This window comes from Nymphaea colorata, chromosome 12, assembly GCF_008831285.2.
Source record: "Nymphaea colorata isolate Beijing-Zhang1983 chromosome 12, ASM883128v2, whole genome shotgun sequence".
Lineage (NCBI taxonomy): Eukaryota > Viridiplantae > Streptophyta > Magnoliopsida > Nymphaeales > Nymphaeaceae > Nymphaea > Nymphaea colorata.
Window position 1 is genome coordinate 7775138 of NC_045149.1, and position 17176 is coordinate 7792313.

Sequence of the window (17176 nt, forward strand, 5' to 3'; positions counted from 1 at the left end):
GACCTTCAGTAGTAATTTTCATTATAAAGTTGCAGAGGGACCTAACAAAATGTACCACTTGATGGAACCCGTCGCCCTGTCCCATCAAGCAGCTCTTGGAAGCACTAACCAGTTTCTAGCACGTATGACATCTTTATGGAAAGATAATCCTTCTTCTTCCTTTTTCCAAGCGTAAAGATGAAGTTCTTTTGTCTTTTTACCATTAGAATCAGAAATTTGTGCTGTAATAGTCTTCCATTTGGACCAACTTCACCCACAGCTTGTTTCTCCAAAAGAGTTTCTGTTGCTATCAGAGTTTTCCTATGCCACCTTTTTCGATTGTGTCTGTATGTTTCTTGCTCTGCCCCTAAGCATCAACACACTCCTGTTGTGGTCACTTCCAAGCAGCCTTAACTGTTCCTCGCATGCTGATTGAATCCATTTCGAACTCTCATGTCTTCACTGAATAGCATTTAGGTTGCCCTTCAATGCACAGTCTTCCTTTTGGTAATGTGGGAACTAAAATTATGCAAACTTTCTTTGGAAACTGATGTGACATGAACCAGTGCCTTTTGGAAAACTGTTGCTTCGCTTTCTACTGTTTCCAAACACCCAACTCAGAAATCATTTTCTTGCGAATTTCATGTGGGTAGCAACAATCCATGTCTCAAAATCATGCAAAGCTTAGTTATTACATCTGGCTTTATGTGGAAATTCATTCCATTGTGTCAAATCACTTTTTCCCATCTGAGGAGAGAGATTGAACTGTCCTCCACCAGATCATGTCGGTTTAGAGAGTGCCAGCCTCAAAGTCTCATGCCAAAACCCTTATTCTCCTTTCTCCTCCTTTGTTTTTTCAGTAAGAAAGTTGGGCGCATCTTTTATCAGTTTGTGTGGAGAACATAGTTACTAGAGACACTGTTTGACTTGGAAAGTGTGCTTCAAACAGTTTTGAAGTCTTTTCCCCTTGTTGAGAAAATGAATTTCTTCTTTGACCCGTTCGTAAAGAAGGTGAACCTTTTTTTTTTATTAAAATGATTAATGTTATATATATATACATTAAAAAAGAAACCCATTTGTGCATAAGAACGTGCTTCCGATACGATTCTTGAAGCTTCTTTGGGCTGTACTATCTTATGAAAAATTTGGGAAAGATTTTTCAGAAAAGGGAAAAAAGGAGAATAGTTAGAGAGAGAAAAGGAGAACAGTTAAGAGTTCAACAATCGGTTTGTGAACATGATGGGAAGAACTGTCGATTTGGTGAATCGGCTGATTCACCAATTTAGTTGAATTAGTCGTGAACCAGTAAAAAATATAATAAAAAAATCAGTTGTTTTGAATAAATAGAAAAATGAAAAATAAAAGTAAAAAATATACATATTATACAAATAGCTGAAAGTTAATACTTGGTGCTTTTAGATTAGCCACAATATGGAATTAGTTTGCTACCAATTCGATTCAAATGCCGATTCTTGCCAATTTGGCTGCTCGGGTTGACAAATAATTTCATTGAAACACTTTGAAGTCCTTTTTATATTGAAATGAAGGTGATCCCGGCCTTTCTAGTTTTTCACAGACAAAAATGATGGATTCAAAAACTGATGTTCGAGAAAGGCTGGAACCAACATTCCCCCCTCTCTCTCTCTCAAGTTTTGAACTTTTGACCTCCTTCAATTTAAATACTATCCAAGTCGCCAACCTCGAAGGCTAGGAAGGTGCAAGAACATTCGACAAAGAAACGGAAGTCCCTTCCCCTTTCCCTTAGCCTCTAGGATCTAAAGTTGCTTTGAAAATTGAGTGGGGAGTAGTACACCTGCGAGTTAGAATGTCGTGCATCTAAGACCTCATTTGATGCACAAGGATTTTAGTGCGCATCAGGAAAAACTTGTCGTTTTTTATATGGCTTTTCACTTTCAAATCAAACACAAGAAAAATTACCCTGCTGAAATAGATAGATCATGGTAATTTTACCCTGGAAAAAAGGTCGGACCCAAAGGGTCCAACTTTTTACCATGAATTTTTTTCATAGTAAAGCTGACGACTGGACTTTTGCATTTCGGTCGAGCGAACCAACTATGCTACATCCATTAACAGCTCAAAAGACTTGGAGAGACATGTCTGGCAACAAGACTGTTCATTATTTGGCGATAAAAGATGCTGATAGAATAAATTACTTGAAACTGCTGCCCAATATGAAGAGATGCAGTTCTTATGGTAAAATTTGAACCAAATCACTAATGGAATTCAGATTCACTATTCAGTTTTGTAACTGAATCTAAATCCAAGTCTAATATCCAACTGAGACCCAATGAACATCTACTTCGTACGTATGGATTTTGGATCTTAGGGCAGTTTTTGGATCTGAAGTAGTGAGAGAAAGTCGGTCCTCCTCAAGAGGAATAATCCGACGTCATGTGCGAATTTTAGCTTTCCCGGTATGCCCTTGACATCACAGATAATACCGAAGTCCTCCAGCACCCCTCGGTACGTGGTAGGCTGAAGCTCGAGGGGCGGTGGCCTTATAAATAGCTCTTCTTCCCCCCCCCGCAACCATCTGTCTCTCTGCGATAGGGTTTCCCCCCACGGCGAGAGGAGTTCCACTCTCTCTCTCTCGCTCGCTCGCTTTCGAGCTCTCTGTTTCTGGTGCAGCGGTCGATGGCTCACTTCCTTCTCCGATTCGCTTGGTGCAGGTCGGGAATCCGCCCTCTCCCTACGCACGGACTGCGTCTCGGATTTCTTTTCCGGGAAGAAGTGGTCGGATTCCCGCCTTGCATCAACTGAATCGGAGATGACGGTGACGGAAGGGATTGGGTGGCTGCCGCCGGGATTAGGGTGTTCTGGGATGGAGGAAGGTCGGACCTTTCTCGTTTCTTTTGCTTCTCTCCTCGATCTCGAATTCTCTTGCGGGGTTTTCCCCGAATGATAAAAAAAATTATGTGCTTGTGCTTGATTCCGGGTATTATTTGGTTCGCGCGTCGAAGTTTTCGGCTTTTGTTGCTTTTGCTCGTTTCTCCGTACGCCTGGGCTTCTGTTTGAAGTTAATCCCGTTGTTCTTCTTTGTTTCAGTGAGTCTGATTTGCTGAAAGCTGGTGACTTTAGGTACAATGATGGTTTTTTTTTTTTTTTTTTGCCTCTGAATCTTCACATGATTTCATTTCGTGGTACCTACTGTCTACAGTTTTGGTTTTTGTTACCTGATGCCTGGATTAGATTAGCTGTTACCGGAATTTATCTCTTTTTCTAAAAGTGGCCAGTAGACTGTTGGTAACACTCGTCCTGCTGTGTTTAACACAATGCTTCTGTGTTTATCTGGATAATCTGATACTTACCAGATATGGCTCGATTATTAGGAGGGAGGTTTTTGATCAGTTTGTGAGAATTCGAATGCCTCACGACCTACTCTCTCTCGTTCTATTTTTATAGGATGATTTATAAAATCTGCTTTTAAGTAATTGAATTGCATGCACCACATGTTTTGATTGTTCCGAAGAAAATCAGGAAGTTGTAAAAAAATGTATTTTTACTTGGAGAATACACTATAGTGACCGTCCTCTTTCAGCTAGACCTTTGTTAATTCGTATGAGGGTGTTGACTGATTTCTCTGTTGTTTGGACCCATTGATTGAGTCCTGTTATTTATGAAGTTCTAAGGGCTTTGACGCAACGATTTCTACATTTTTTATGGAGGTAAAGTTTTCTTTGTGTGCTGAGAAAATTGTGAAAAAATAGACGCTGATGGGCTGCAATAGAGTTATGCCGTTGTGCTACTCGTTTTCGCCGTCCAAGAAGCCCTAGCCTTTTCCATGTGGACCACTGGGAGACGCCAGGTTTCTTATACAGGTACTGCTTATAGACATTCATACATATTCATTGAAGCATATGCGTACACTGGACAGGTAGAAGGCTGCCCGCTGCTTCTCCATTCGTCTACCTAATATACTTTCATTACTTACAGGCAGTAACAGCACATTGGTTCTGCCTTTGGGTGAAAAAAACCTTGACTATTACTCCTTTGAGTTGTGTCTTGGATATTGTCCAGAGGGGAGTATCGATTCTGTCTAGTCTGCGCAGCGCTATATCTGTTTGCAGCGTGGCTACGATGTCTTAAAAATTAACCATGCATGGTGTCTTTTATGTCTGCTTTGTCTACCTCCTAATTCCCATGCTTGCAGACGTTGCATTTTGGAGGGACAGATATTTGCGGGCACTGGTATTACTGTAAACCTTACTGAAATTCCAGAAGAGAGTCATTTATTTCTTAATGCTATCTAAAAGTTTATCTCACGTTTACTTGTCTACTTATCAAGACAAGTCTGCCTAATGCAGAATTGCATAATTTCGATTTCCCGCTCACAAGGAAATCCAGGTGAACAAAACCATAAATCTTGTACTGTATATGCATAGCACCTCTTAAAAATATATGAAAAAAGATGTATGTGATATCTTTCAAATCTTCATTTGAGGATAGACACGCTTCAAGCGGCAAAAATGAAATATTTCCTGTTATATATGCCACGCGGGTAAAGTGCAGAAAAGTACTCTTGTATTTCTGCTCCGAACTTTCACTTTAGCAAGAAAGAGGGGTTTAAGTCTTCTTTGTCTGATGCTAGATTTTTTTAAAATGAAATAAAATGTTCCTTTTACGTCTCTGCAGGGGATTACATTATCGATGCGGCTCTTCCCGCAAGCTTCCCATTGATCATATCCTTTTAAAGGGCTTATCTTCTTGTTCGTAGTGTCTGCCGTCGTTAAAGTGCGAAAGTATAATTTTTTCGCCAATCATAATACTACACACGTTCTTCTGCTTATTGAGACTGGCATGTCTGTTGCGCCTTGTTTTCTTAATTTGCCTTTTAGTAGTTTTGAATTTCGTTTAGTTAATGCTCTTAAATTGCACAGAGAGAGAGAGAGAGAGAGAGAGACATTCATCTCATTTTCTGTATTGCCCTACATGTGCACGCACCAAAATTTTAAGTAGTTATATTGTCGTGAGTGCATGAACAGCAGAAGCGGTCTGGAATTTGACTGATAGCTAATTAGTGTTCAACGGTAACCTCTTACTGCTTTGGTGGGACTACTCTATGGGCTTATGCACACTTGTGGACATACGCATTCAGGTATTCTTATCCTATGTGCGTTCCTATTTAGAAAACAAAACCTTCTGTCCAAAGATGCGGTTTACAGAGTTGGGAAGTTTACTGCCACTGAAAATTTAGGAATACAAGAATCCAGTTTCAGTAGCCAAAAGGATTATATGTGTATAAGCATTCTGGGAATCACTTGAATTTATTATAAATTCTCTCGTGATTGATCATGAGGCGGATAAGGTAAAGATGGATTCCACGAAGCACGCCAGATCGATAGTTCTTGTCATCTGCATCTTGTTCGGCTCGTCTTCCATTTCTACCTGTAATTATCGTGTCCTGCTCCCTAGTTTAACGAGCGACTGAATCATGTTCTCCACCCAAGGAAGGAAACTCAAGTTTTGTGGTACAAACTTTGGAAAGATGAATGGGGAAACAGAAAAAGGAAACCTGTGGATTATGGTTGGTTGCTGGCTCCACCATTCGTGCCTATCTGTTACTGCTGAGGCTTCTGCTCGTCGCAGCTTTATTCTCTGGAGAGAGGGCCATCCACTGCTGCTTGTCTGACAGTCGTGCCTTCACATTCCCTCTGGGCAATTTCGTCGCTCCCTCGTCCCTTTGCTTTCATCTTTGGCGCTTAGTTGGTGGGTGGTTGCGTGACCTGAGGGGTTCCATTGATGGTCCATTGCCCGAGGCCAAGAGGATAGATTATATGAAATGTGGATAATAGAGTCCGGACGACTTTTGGTTCGTGTTTGATGAGTGTGGGGGTAAAAGGCGCGCGTTGGTTTCTCAAGTCCTCCTTTAGTGTCAGCGTTAAGACACAATAACATAACGTCTACTGAAATCAAACTAAAGACTTGTCTTTATACATTTTTTTAACTCGACTATAGATAATACATGTTTTCAGCTCGACCAGCTACGTTATGCCTATGTTCCTTTAAATGGAGTTGTGTAACTGGAGATATTAATCTTCGAGCAGGCAGGTGATCAACTTTTGCTTTTAAAATGAATTTTAAAAGTTCAACTTTTTGCGCTACAAATATGAAATCAACACTTAAGCTAAAGTGCGGTAGGGATGACATCTCAAAGCACCAAATCAATGCTTAAGCTAAAGTGCGGTAGGGATGACATCTCAAAGCACCAAAACAGGTCTTATATCTTAAGAAATGAGGGTTGGGTGGTTGGATGGGGGAGGGTTGGGTAGGGGCTTCGGTCTTTTTTTGGGCTGTAGGTCTCACGTCCACTTGAAAAACTAAAGATATTATGTGACTGTTTGACAATACTAATACATTATTATTGTTTCATAAATTTCTTTGGTAATAGTAACACACATTATAATCAATCTTTAACTATTTATCAATTTGCCTCACTTTTAAAGGCCGATTCAACAGTGGGCTACTGCTACCGAACGATTTTGACAGCAACAGTTTGTTATATGTTACATGGAATAGCAAAACACTTTTTATTGCCAAACAGCTTCAAAAGGCGACAGCAAGCTTGTCCAAGAAAATAATCCGTTTCTCCTCCATCTTAAAAGAGAAAAAGAGCTCCTGCAATATTTGGCTCTGACCAAACTGCACGCTCTCTGTCTAAACTGCACCCAACTTTGAGGACGAGACAGTTTTAAAGGAGGTGGAATGTGAGTTTTTTGGGACGTGTTCCGAGTAGATAAGAGAGGATCCATATGTCCATACGCACATTCAGTAAGAGTTTGTGTTGTGTGCTTGTATGTTTGTACGCCGGATGGAGAAAGAATTAGAGAGAGAGAGAGAGAGAGAGAGCAACCATATGATTTGCATTTATTTAGTAGGAAATATATTTATACCTTATGAATGTAAAAAGCTCCTAGCCAAGTATGTGCAGTAGCGTAACATAATTTGGGTATGGCAGATGGATAAATATATTGTGTACAGAATACAGCTATGTCCTTTCAGTATATAGTATACCTCCAAATGTAAATTTAACAAGATTAACTATGATATCTGCTTTCAATCATAGTATATATGCAATAGCACATGCAAATTTATATTTAGAAAGGTCATGAGCTGTGCGCGCATGATGTTGTCTTGGCAAGGCTTTGGAGGGAGAGATGTTCTCTCTAAAAAGCCCCATGGTCATTTAAGAAAAAAGGATATACGTGCTTAATTTTGACACCATCGAGGATGGCCCGAGAGCGCTAGAGCGGAGCCGACCAGCGGCGTGAGTAGCAGCTGGGCACGCCGATTACCACTCGACAGGCTTATGTCCTCGCTGCCTTGTGAGGTTAGCCTCAGCAGGGAGCGCCAAGAGCAGCAGGCCGCAGCCTTGCATGCGGCCGAGGATGGACGCAAGCCCAAGAAGCGGCCTGCGGGGTCGGCCACTAGCACCTATGTGCGTAGGGCCAAGCGCACGCGAGTGAGTTGGACCACACAGTACCTAGGCATGGTTTAGGGCTTGATACTTATAGAACCCTTGGGCATTACTTATATGGCTGCAGTGGGAGGAGTAGGCGGAGCAGTTAAGGTCGAAAAAGATGAGACAGGGTTTGGATCCATGGAGAGAGCATGCGCAACCAGATCCATTCCAAACGCCCCTTTGCTTATGTTTATTTACTCTTTTGTACCGTCTCGGTTTGAGACATGTTAGAATCGTTTTTGCTTATGTTCTTATACCATCTCGGTTAAGAGTTAGTGAACCGAGACGTTCTCTCTTGTATATAAACTCAAGGGCGTGAAACCCTAGTTATGCTTTTGATAATGAAGAATTGAGTTTCGTAACTTTCTCTTTCTCCCAGCGTAGGACTTCTCCTTCTCTCTCATCCCATCTTCTTCTCTACCCAGTCTACTCGTCTTCTTGGCGGCGGCCAGAAGGATTTCTTTTCACCCTTGACCAGCGACTGCTGGTGTCTTTCTTCAATCCGACGGCGTCAATCCTCCTCCCGTCCTCAATACTCTTTTCTTCTTCTCCCCAACCAGCCGAAGGAATCCATGGTTGAAGATTACAAGGGGCTGCTTCCAGCCGTCCAAGTGATCAACAGCCTACGCTTCACCCCAGCCAACACGAAGAAGTGTTTCACGGTGCATTCCTGCGCATACCCATGAAGGTTTAGAGGCCGGAATCGCGACAGGGAAGGCTGCAGCGAAGGAGCACGCCAGTAGATCTGATGTTCGGCTTCCAAAGTAGCAGCACGACCATCAACCGACGAACGAACATTTGCCTCCCCTGATCCTGCAATAGGAGGAAACGTTGTGGCAAACCACAAAGTTGAGAACAATCCACCCTGCTGAGCATGATCTTGGTAGCGATAGCGCCTGGACAGCGATGTTCTATCAGTTTCTCTATTTATCTAGGTAAAAACCAACTAGTTATGACTAAAAATGTGAAACTACTATATATAAATAAGGGTTGTCCTCTTTTGTATTGTATCACATCTTATCCAAATGACTGGCGCCATATATGTTTAAGGGTGCCTGCGTGCGTAAATCATGCCCTGGAATGGAATGTGCACTTTGCTTTCCTCTGACATCGGTGTCCAGAGATGACAGATCTTCCGTTTCCACAAACACCGCCTCCCCAAGTTGGTGCTGGAGATACTAGATTTGGAATGGGTCTGGGAGATGAACCAGGCAAGCACTCTCGACAACGGGCAGTGGCTATGGCCAGGTCCGGTGCCGACGGCGTCTTCGGCCGACGACTGATCGGTTATTACCGGGAGACAATCTAGCGATCTTGGTGACAAACGGTCGTCACTCGTCCGGTCCAGCATCGTGGTGCATGCAGGAGTGCGGCCGACGGCTAGGGCTTCAGCAGTCTGGGGTAAGGTGGCAGAGGGAATAAACACATAAGGGTGTAGTGACAAATCAAACCACAATGAAGAAGCAAGAGTATTCAAACGAGTTTGTCGAGCTTCAATCGAGCCGAGCTTGAGCTCAACACATAACTGTCGAGTCGAGCTTGAGCTCAACACGTAACTGTCGAGTTGAGCTCGAGCTTGAGGTTTCATTAGTCGAGTTGAGCTCGAATTGGCTGAACTCGCACTCCACTCTACTCGTGTTCATTCCTAATGTCACACCCCACCCTAGTGTCATGAGATAGCCTGACATTCAAAGCTGGAAGGTCAATTAGTCTCCTCACTCTTTAGAGAACTTTGTGGTCTGGCCGGAGTTCCGACTTCTTTCCGTCCATCTCCCAAGCTTCCTTGTAGGGTTGCATTCCTGTGAGGCTTTTGGAGATGAGAGTCTCTTTTTTTTTCTCTCTCTCTCTCTTATTTTCTTCTATCTGCCTTTGGACCAAACATGTGCTTTTTCTCTAGTGACGATTTTACTGTGTATTCTTTATTTTCTGTAGTAGTATATTAGTAGTATATGGTGGTGGATATTGGACATCCACTTCGCTCGTGTGAATGTCCCTGATTAAAATGACTGCTGACTTCTAATGGCACTTTTTATCTGGCAAACTTTTTTTTTTCTGACACTATCGTCCTAATCACAAGCTCTTATTTATTATTTATAGGTTTCTACTTTTTATATTTTTTATTTTCTACTGAATGAATTCACCATATCAATCTAAACAGCACCTAGAACCTAATAAATAAATGGTAACATACGTTTTCTCAATGTTCATAATTTATTATTATTTGATTATGTAGATGATAATTATTTGTTCTTCAACTCATTATACAAATATTTTCAACATCTTTGTACATTTGTTGTAAAAATATATAGTAAAAATACATGACCTGACTCAGCCAAGTCACCGAGTAAACTCACGGACCCGCCGGTGACCCAATTGTGGGACGATCCAACTTCGATTCCCAAGTTTGCTAACTATAGAGAAAGGCATGGGCCCTTACTAAAGTCTGCATAACCTCGCCAAGAGAGGCGAGTAAGAAGCTCGCTAAACCATGGCCCAAGGGCAGCCTCTAACTTCGCCACAGATCAACTAAGAGAGGTAAGGAGAAGAGAAGCTGTGCTGAAGTGAAGGGGCCTTGAGCATGTTGCACCTAGGCAGCGGAGGTTGCTTGCAAAAGTTGACGCTTCCTGGGCAGAGAGACAAATATACGACTGTTCCACATCTTTCTTCTTCACCAAGACAGGAAGCAAAAGAGTTTTCGATATAAATCACACAGGAAGACTCTGCGCGGAGAGAGAGGGACAGAGAGCGAGAGAGAAAAGAAGGGAAGGGGGAAATGGAGTGTGTGTTCGGGCTGGTGGGCGATGGGTTTGCGGTGATTGCCGCCGACACTTCGGCAGTGAACAGCATACTGGTACACAAGTCAAACGAGGACAAGATCATGATTCTTGATTCCCACAAACTCATGGGCGCTAGCGGCGAAAGCGGCGACAGGTCTCTTTCTATTTTTGTGTGTGTGTGTGTGTCTTGGTTATGTTTTTTCGCCTTTTGGGTTTGAGGGATTTCTTCGGATGATCATGAACGAAGTTGGGTGAGTTCTATACATTTCCATGTATTTGGGCGTTCTTGCTTATTGAGGATATTTTTGGATTTTAGGTTTTTGGGTTGCTGATTTTGAGTTCATTTTAACTCTTCGTTCTTGAGAAAGAGTAAATCTGGTGCTAGTTTGTGGACTTACTTCTGTTTGTTCCTCGAACGTGGGTATCAATTTTAGGGTTCAATTTACTGAATACATCCAGAAGAACGTTCATCTCTACCAATTCCGCAACGGGATCCCTCTAACTACTGCAGCAGCAGCAAATTTCACCCGAGGCGAGCTCGCTACTGCACTGAGAAAGGTATTTTACTTTTGGCGTGTTAATGTCCTACTCAGCTTATTTTCATTTGAAGGTTTTTTCGAATCCTTCTATTCTGCCCTTCCTTTCTATCTCTTGCTGACTTGATAATCTAGGTGGATGAAATTGCTTTTAGATTCGAACAAAAATTGTAAATAGAAACTTCTTCTCTCATCAATATAAGTTTTTGTTTGTCACAAAGTGCGATCTTGAGAGTTTATTGTTTTATGAATTTCGACATTGTAAAGATCATTTGAACAAAAACTGTAAATAGAAACTTCTTTTCTCGTCATTGTAAGTTTTTGTCGGTCACAAAGTGCGATGATGAAGGATTTTTATTTTATCAATTTCGGCATTGTAAAGATCATAGTGGTTTTCTTGGGTCTGTTTTGACTTTTGACAATGTAATGGTCCTGGCTTTCCTTTTCTGTTAATTTCGATATCATTGAAGAAACAGGAAGCAAGAGTGCGCTCATTTGTAAAATATATTTGAAGTTAATATCCTTAAGTTTTATTTAATTAGGCGTGACAGACTAGTTTCCTGAAGCTCGTGCAAATTACTATCCTCTTGTTAGGTGAGGTACTGTCTTGATCTTCTTTTGGGTTTTTTGGGTTCTTCTTTGGAAACAGAGGAGTTTATTAATTAGCTTTTCAACACTAGGATGAGATATAATATTTTGATCATCTTGTTTACATCCCGGTGTGTTTCCACGTTTTGAGCACGGGCAGTTTGTGTCGCCAATTTCTGATTGGTATGTGATTTTACCATTGTAGATATGACGTCTATTATTCCTTATCAGTGATAATGATTCCCGGGGACTGCTTTACATAATGAATCATTTGTCTAAGGGGCAATAGCAAGAGAGTTCATACAACAAATTGCCATGCTGTGTGAATTCCCTGCAGTGTGCTTTTGATGCCAAAATTGTTTATGTTGGCCCCTTTGTAGATATCTCATCAGCCAGGGTCTTACACCTTTCAAAGTCATAGCTACACTGACTTAACCGCTATGAGACTGAGGATTAGCCCATTAGGTATTAAGGATGGTTATGGTATCTCTACAATGGCTGATCTGAGAAGGATGTAGGGATGCTAATAAGGTGGAAAATGTTGAAATTTAACTCATCCTAATTGTCTTCAATTAAGATTGTACATTTTTGCAAATAATTTTAACACCGGAACATAATTCTTAGTGTTATTGTCAATGAAGAAAACACGATGGCATATATTTGTATTACTAACATTGTCCTTATTATCTTTGTGCTGTTAGTTGAACTTTTCAAATCAACCATGTTGTCCTCCACTTTGAACCTGTTAACTGATGGTTTAACCTTTAAACTTGAACGGACATGCTGTCTGCTGCATTTTGCTTTGAAAAAGTTATCTTCGCCTGCATGTCTGTGGGTTCAACAGCACTACTTGAGGTACCTCATGGATTAGGCCTATAAAGGTCATACTAGTACTTAGAGCAGGGCGAATGGTTTAGTTGCGATTGTAATAACATTAAAAAAGTACTCTAAAAATTGAAGTTAGGAGTCTGTTTGATCTACGTGTCCAATACCATTGAATTCAGTTGGCCTTGTGCTTTAGACCATAATAGAACCAATTTGGAAAAACCCAAGATAATCATTTGAATATATGTCCCAATATATTTGTTTGTTGGCCGAAAAGACAAAGTAATTCTTTGTGCCATTGACAATTTAGGTAGAAATGGATTTGTGAAATTCCAACATACCCTCCTTTTGGGCCTTGAAAAGAAAGGAACTATAAAGCCGGGACTTGTAATATAATGATTGTCTGGATTGGATCAATAATGTAAGAGCAACATTTTTGCCGAGGGTTTGTTTCACGATCCTTTTAAATGACAGCAGCACCTGTTGATATATCTGTGGCTTTTACTTGTACAATTATTTCACCCTTATCACTGGAAACTAAGAGAAATAGGTGTAATCCCCATTAGGCTTGGATTGTTTCCGAAAAGGTCTGGTGTTGCGTCCTGTAGTTTTTGAGGTTTGTCAAAATGTATTGAGGTTGCATTCATCACTTCAATTTTCTAACCTGGATGAAGTATGTCATGTCATATTTTTGGCTAGATCTCCATCGACTACAAATTTGTCTATTGGATAAAAGTTGATGATTGCTTGGGAAATAATGCACAAAATTAGGAAGGGCATTCTTGGAAGGCCACAGAGTTCACGCAGCATCAAAACTATTATTTATGATGTTGTTGAAAGTGTATCAAAAGTTGTATTGGTCCGGCCAATAGATACACTGTATCGTAATGTATTGTATGTGTATCGTAAATTTATTTTTTGTTCAAAAAAGTAAGAAAAAAATAGAAAAATAGATAAATCAAGAAAAATAAAAATATGTTTTTTTAATGAAAAAACGTCATACATAATGGCAGACTTATTATAGGCATAAAGTTACTTCACAAACATTAATAAGTGGTCATAATATCATATAGTAACACAACATGAGCTAAGACATCAAGAAACATAATTTATAAGATGATCTACATAATAACTCCTAAGTAAGTCACCAGATCCATAACACACCAAAAACCAAGTTTTATGTCCACTATACATCACATCACAAGACGTAATTGTTCAATTTTAATGCAAATAACAAATGAAAACAGCTTCATTCATAATCTTTATCATCTCATTCTCATTTTTGTCGAGAAGATATAAACCCTCTTTATCTAAACAAGAATCAATCATGCATGCACAAATCTGCCCTCAAATTGACGATTTCATGGTGACACTGATTATTCCTTTTGACAATTGCCACAGTCCCCCCCCCCCCCCCTTCTTCAACTATTAGTTTATTAGATATGTTCAGAAATGAAGAGGGAGGAAAGTTTTAAAAAGTAGTTTGAAAAAGGGTGGTTTTAAGTTTTAACCCTATATTTTTCAAAATAGACATGTATTGTACGATACAAGGTGTATTGCGCTGTATCGTATGATACAGGCTGTGTATCGTGCGATACCCATACAATACACCACCTGTCGGCGATACAGGTGGTGTTATCGTATCACAAATTTAAAAAAGTGATGGTACGTATCGTACGATACGTACTGCACTGATTATTTAAATGATCTAGGAATATGATGGGGCTATCAAGAAATGCCTAGAGATCCTCATAACAAAGCTTACTGCAATCGAAAATAACCTATTGGATATCCCACATGTGTAGACAGAATAATCCTAGATATGATAAGGTCATAAAAAAGCTTATTTTAGGAAACATCCAGTAGTGCCTGAATCAGTTTGTATCCCTGATTGAATGTGGATTTTTTTTTCCCGATCCAATATCTGGCACAGGCTGTCAACTGAAAAACCAAATCTCCTTACCGGTCAAAATGTCTCAAGTGGTCCCATTGTGCAACCAGCTCTTGACAAGGAGGAGCTAAAAAATCCAGAAAACCCGAACAGGTGAAACTAGGAATGTTTGGCTAAGCAATTTCGGTGCACTTTCTAGGCATTTATCTTGTCTGCTATAAGTTATTTTAGATACCAATGGGCATCAATAAATGCTATTCTGATATCTTCATGTTGTGTCTGAGAGTCGAGATATTCACCATGGTTTTTGCTTGGCATATCACATCTGTAGTGGCACTCTACAGTCCATAAATTCCTCTTTGATATCTGCACAATGACTATTGATACTGGAGATTCCCCAGCTTCTCTGAACAATGATGCCAGAATGCATTCCCTGACAAAACCTCCAGTCATAAGATAGAGCCACACAACCATTTTGATCTTCAGAAGAGTCTGATTTGTGTTGGCTTTGATGTTGTTGAAGTAGTAGACATTTCTTAGAAGGCCTTGTCGAAGATTTTCTAGACTATACTCCAAGTCTTGGACTGTATATAAGCTCTTGACTGGAAAATGATGCCAGCATGCTTAATGTTCAGCATGGAAGTTGCATAGATCAATTGATTGCATGTGGATTTACAGTTTATACCAAGTCTGTTAAGTTCTGCTGCTCATGAAACTGACTAATCTTTTCTTTAGGGGGGCAGTGATTTTGCGCACCTAAGCAAAGTCTTCACCTTTGCAGTTCAAATAGTCTGGAAGCTTAGCTTCATTCACTGGTTGTTCTGGTTACTTTTTCAGCTAGTATAGTGTTTATGGGTATTCGTCTCATGTTACTAACTTGGAAAAACTTGGTGTAGATGCTTTTTTTCTTTTCCTTTTTTTTTTTTTTTGCCTTTCATTTCTTTTGTGGTTTTGGCTACCGTGTCTCTTACGAACCAGTTTTATTTGGTGTACTTCATGGATGTGCCTATCTTTATAAGCTTGTCGCCTGACCCTTTTCACCCTTCTTTCTTTTGCATCACATCAATTTCATCAGAAAATGAAGTTTCCTTGTATTTTTGTAATGGCATGTTTGGTGAGCCTGTGTAACTCTAAGCAATTTCACCCGCAAAGCAGAAAAGGGGCTGGAGGAGTGGGCGGCTTTTCTTTCTTTCAGAAATGCTGTAGTTTGCCTGCTGATTTGTGACATTGTGCGTGTAATTCTGTATTATCATTGTGACAGTTAGAGTTATGAATATAACTTTTATATTCACTTCTCACTAGTGTCTTCTACTTTTTTCGTTGGTTAGAATCCATACTTCGTAAATATTCTTCTTGCTGGATATGACAAAGAAATTGGCCCATCTCTGTATTATATCGACTACATTGCCACTCTCCACAAGATCCAGAAAGGTGCATTTGGTTACGGTTCCTATTTCTGCCTGTCAATGATGGACAGACACTATCACAGTGGCATGTCCGTGGAGGAGGCTGTTGACCTCATAGACAAGTGCATAATGGAGATTAGGTCGAGACTGGTTGTCGCCCCACCTAATTTTGTGATCAAGATTGTGGATAAAGATGGAGCATGGGAGTATGCCTGGCGTGAAACCATCAAAGATGCAGGTGTTGCTGCTGCTTAAGTTTTGTTTGTCATTTTTTATTTCCATGGAATATTAGTATTTCCCACTTACACCCCATTTTCGTTATACTGATACTGGGTCCGACAGTATTGTAGGACAGATCATCTTTGTGGTTGATGATGCAAGTGAACCAACTCGATTTCATTGTATGGAAGTTAAAGACGTGCATATTTTTATAGTTGTTGAACTTTTTTGCCAATTAATCATTTTTACTTTTATTTGGATAACATGCTGCGGGTAGGGTAGGCAACCCTCTGCAACATTTTGGCAAGCTGGGCTACTGAACCTTTGTCCTCGACTTGAAGGTCTCAAGTCCAATACACTGGCCTGGTAGAGAGAGTCAGGGAGCTCCTGTTGGATTTGTGCCAGTTCATTACTGTTCCGACTCTTTTTGTTTTTTCTGTTTAGTTGTGAATGGCAAGCAGTTTATTATTTGTAGGGTTACCAGATGCCTTCCATTGAAAGGACGTGAAATAAATTTCCTGTCTCCAATGAAGTTGTTGAGCCTCATGGCCTATATTATTGTCCGCCTTCATCTCTGTGATGAACCCTTGGACCCTTCCAGTGCCGGCGGGCAACATTCTGGGACGATCTTTCATGTTCTTGTATTGTTAATGACTGTCATTGGAAATAAACTGAGAGTGTTGTCAGTGGTTGCATTAGGGTGTCGTCAGCAGTTGCCTGAACAGGATATATTGGTCTCATTCCGGTCCACCTACCTTTGTGTTCTATGTATGGTGGGGGCACACCGAGGGAGTTCTTGCTAATCTAACTCTGGACTCAAAGTGCAATAATATGTGTTGATAGTTTCGGACATTTTACGTGCATCATGCGAAGTAGCATACAAAGGCGTGGTTACACATTTATGCCCCCAGTGCAACAAGAATGTGGATGGTGGCGAGATTTTTCTATTATTTGTGAGAATTTTTATCCATATGAATGCTCTACTCAAGAATGTTCTTAATCATTGGCCCATACATAATAGTCTCTGCCTTATTAATTATTTCATTTTTTTGCATGTTAAACCCATATTTTTGCCCTTAACTACCACCGAGTACATTAAAAATGGTTCAATTTTGCCACAACTGTTTAGTGTTTTTACGAAGAGCTAATCACGTGCAAAAACTTATCTGGTTATACAACAAAGAAAGATGTTTTAAAGTTTTCCGGCATAGATATCAGCCAGTTTAGTCAACACTTGTATAAATTGCTTTTAGTGTGTTAAGCGATCCATATCATCTTATTTATGTCCAAAATAATCAGTACCATTCTATTTATGACCAAAGTCATCCCTTATTCGACTTAAGAGTCCGGCCTAACCATGTGTGTGTGTGTGTATGGGAGAGAGAGAGAGAGAGACAGAGAGAGAGCTGAGAAGGACTTTAAACGGAGCCACATCTAAGTGAATTGAATGAAAATAGTTACCCGGTTAATGCACA

General features: G+C 40.4%; 1 protein-coding gene and 1 long non-coding RNA gene across 2 annotated transcripts; both read left to right on the forward strand.

Annotated features, from left to right (window-relative positions):
* The first annotated feature begins 2537 nt into the window (after positions 1-2537).
* LOC116265203 (uncharacterized) lies at positions 2538-5971 on the forward strand. The gene is made up of 2 exons (XR_004175007.2): positions 2538-2831; positions 3046-5971. It is a non-coding gene; the product is annotated as an uncharacterized LOC116265203 (long non-coding RNA).
* Positions 5972-9940: 3969 nt separating this feature from the next.
* LOC116265533 (proteasome subunit beta type-2-B-like) lies at positions 9941-15936 on the forward strand. Its single transcript, XM_031646204.2, has 3 exons — positions 9941-10390; positions 10671-10794; positions 15405-15936. Exons 1-3 carry the CDS (start codon positions 10233-10235, stop codon positions 15735-15737), a joined length of 615 nt encoding a protein of 204 aa, XP_031502064.1. The 5' UTR covers positions 9941-10232; the 3' UTR covers positions 15738-15936.
* Positions 15937-17176: the final 1240 nt, after the last annotated feature.

What these genes read in the sequence shown, in the direction of transcription:
- LOC116265533 (XM_031646204.2), top strand. Translation starts at nt 10,233, where the DNA reads ATGGAGTGTGTGTTCGGGCTGGTGGGCGATGGGTTTGCGGTGATTGCC. An exon ending in AGCGGCGAAAGCGGCGACAG is followed by an intron (nt 10,391 to 10,670) that starts GTCTCTTTCTAT and finishes TATCAATTTTAG; the next exon opens with GGTTCAATTTACTGAATACA. An exon ending in TCGCTACTGCACTGAGAAAG is followed by an intron (nt 10,795 to 15,404) that starts GTATTTTACTTT and finishes TTCGTTGGTTAG; the next exon opens with AATCCATACTTCGTAAATAT.